The sequence below is a fragment of the Myotis brandtii genome, unplaced genomic scaffold, assembly GCF_000412655.1.
Source record: "Myotis brandtii unplaced genomic scaffold, ASM41265v1 scaffold317, whole genome shotgun sequence".
NCBI classification, from domain to species: domain Eukaryota; kingdom Metazoa; phylum Chordata; class Mammalia; order Chiroptera; family Vespertilionidae; genus Myotis; species Myotis brandtii.
The window spans coordinates 342,344-343,636 of record NW_005362155.1 but is presented as its reverse complement, the minus strand read 5'-3'; the positions used below and the strand labels follow the sequence as shown (position 1 = coordinate 343,636).

General features: G+C 69.5%; 1 protein-coding gene across 5 annotated transcripts in view; it reads right to left on the bottom strand.

Annotated features, from left to right (window-relative positions):
• LAT (linker for activation of T cells) overlaps positions 1-1,287 on the bottom strand; it is a 5,052-nt gene extending 3,765 nt beyond the window's left edge. For 4 of the 5 annotated variants that reach the window (XM_014542994.1, XM_005870401.2, XM_014542992.1 and 1 more), the window contains exons 1-3: positions 417-1,287; positions 233-266; positions 107-138 (exon numbers count right to left, since the gene is read on the bottom strand). In XM_014542994.1, the coding sequence (XP_014398480.1) occupies positions 107-138; positions 233-266; positions 417-519 (169 nt within the window). In that variant the 5' untranslated portion in view covers positions 520-1,287. The remainder of the gene's footprint in view (positions 1-106; positions 139-232; positions 267-416) is intronic. The other variant, XM_014542993.1, reaches the window with a different exon arrangement.
• Positions 1,288-1,293: the final 6 nt, after the last annotated feature.

Here is a 1,293-nt window from a genome sequence, read left to right as displayed (position 1 = left end):
GGCCCTGTGGGCAGCCACCGGGGCAACCTGAACAAAGGCACACACTTGCTCACAGGCTGGGGACTCTCCTCCCTCCCCCACGGGAGAGGACCCGCCGTGTACTCACGAGGCCTTTTGATCACGATGCTTCTTGGCAGGCTGGCGGGAGAGACAGCGGTAAGGGACCAGGAGACGCCCCGGCCCGGCCGCATGGGAATGAAGGGAGCAGCCGGGGCCGGGGGGGCAGACTCACCTGTCCGGCACAGCACTGTCGTAGGTGTAGGTGTCTGCGGGAGAGACGGCCAGTGAGGCAGGGAAAGGGAGTGAGGGAGAGGGTGACAGTCAGGGGCACGCAGGAGAGTGAGGGACAGTTAGATGGAGTGAGGGACCCCGGTCCATGTGTCCGGCATCTGATCACCCCACCAGCTCCCACTCACCTGGCAGCTCTCGGCAGCGCACACAGAGCGCCATCAGCAGCACAGCCAAGAGGGGCAGCAGCAGGAGGCCCAGCGCCAGGGGGAGCAGGATGGCCGCCTCCATCTGCAGGACAGAGCTCGGACCAGACCTGCTGCTCGCTGGATGCCCCCAGCACAGAACTGCCGCGGAGCAAGCGCCGGGCAGTGGGGCGGAGGGGCCCCGGGGCGGAGGGGCCCAGCGACACCAGGCGGGAGCCCGGCGGGCAGCCGTGCCCTCCTTGAGGGCTCCTGGATCCCCGCCCGCCTTGGGCCGAGTGCGTGGCAGTGCTGGCTGTCAGACCCTTGGCCCCAGGCAGTCAGGCCAGGGCCTGGCTGGAGTCTGGGGCACCAGCCACCCTGCGTGGCCCCCGCACCCAGGCCTACCTGCCCCTGGGCTTGGCGCCCGCCTTTCCTCAGTGCCTGCCCTCCCGCCTGTGGCAGGAAGCTGTGGTGAGCGCCGGGTGAGGGCAGGAAATCATCAGGCTCCTCAGCCGGCTGCACCTACCCCCTTCCCACCCCCACCCAGCAGTGGGGAGAGCGGAGGAGGCCTGAGGAGCCACCCAGGTCCTCCAGGGTCTGCTGGTCTCCAGGACAAGGGGCACTCACACCAGTGGGGCAAGGACAAGCAGCTGCCGGCAGCCAGCAGCAGCCTCCATGGCGGGGCTCCAGGAGGCAGCAGAGGGAGGCTAACACCCAGGCACAGGGCCCACCCCTCACCCCAGCTGGCCTTCCAACAGGGCGGGCTCTGGGGGAAACAGGGGCGTGACTCACGGTCACAGGGAGCCAGCTCACTCCGGCCTCGCTCACCCAGCCCCGGACCCCGCAGGAGTGGCCAGCGGCCACCAGGAGCCTTGGGGCT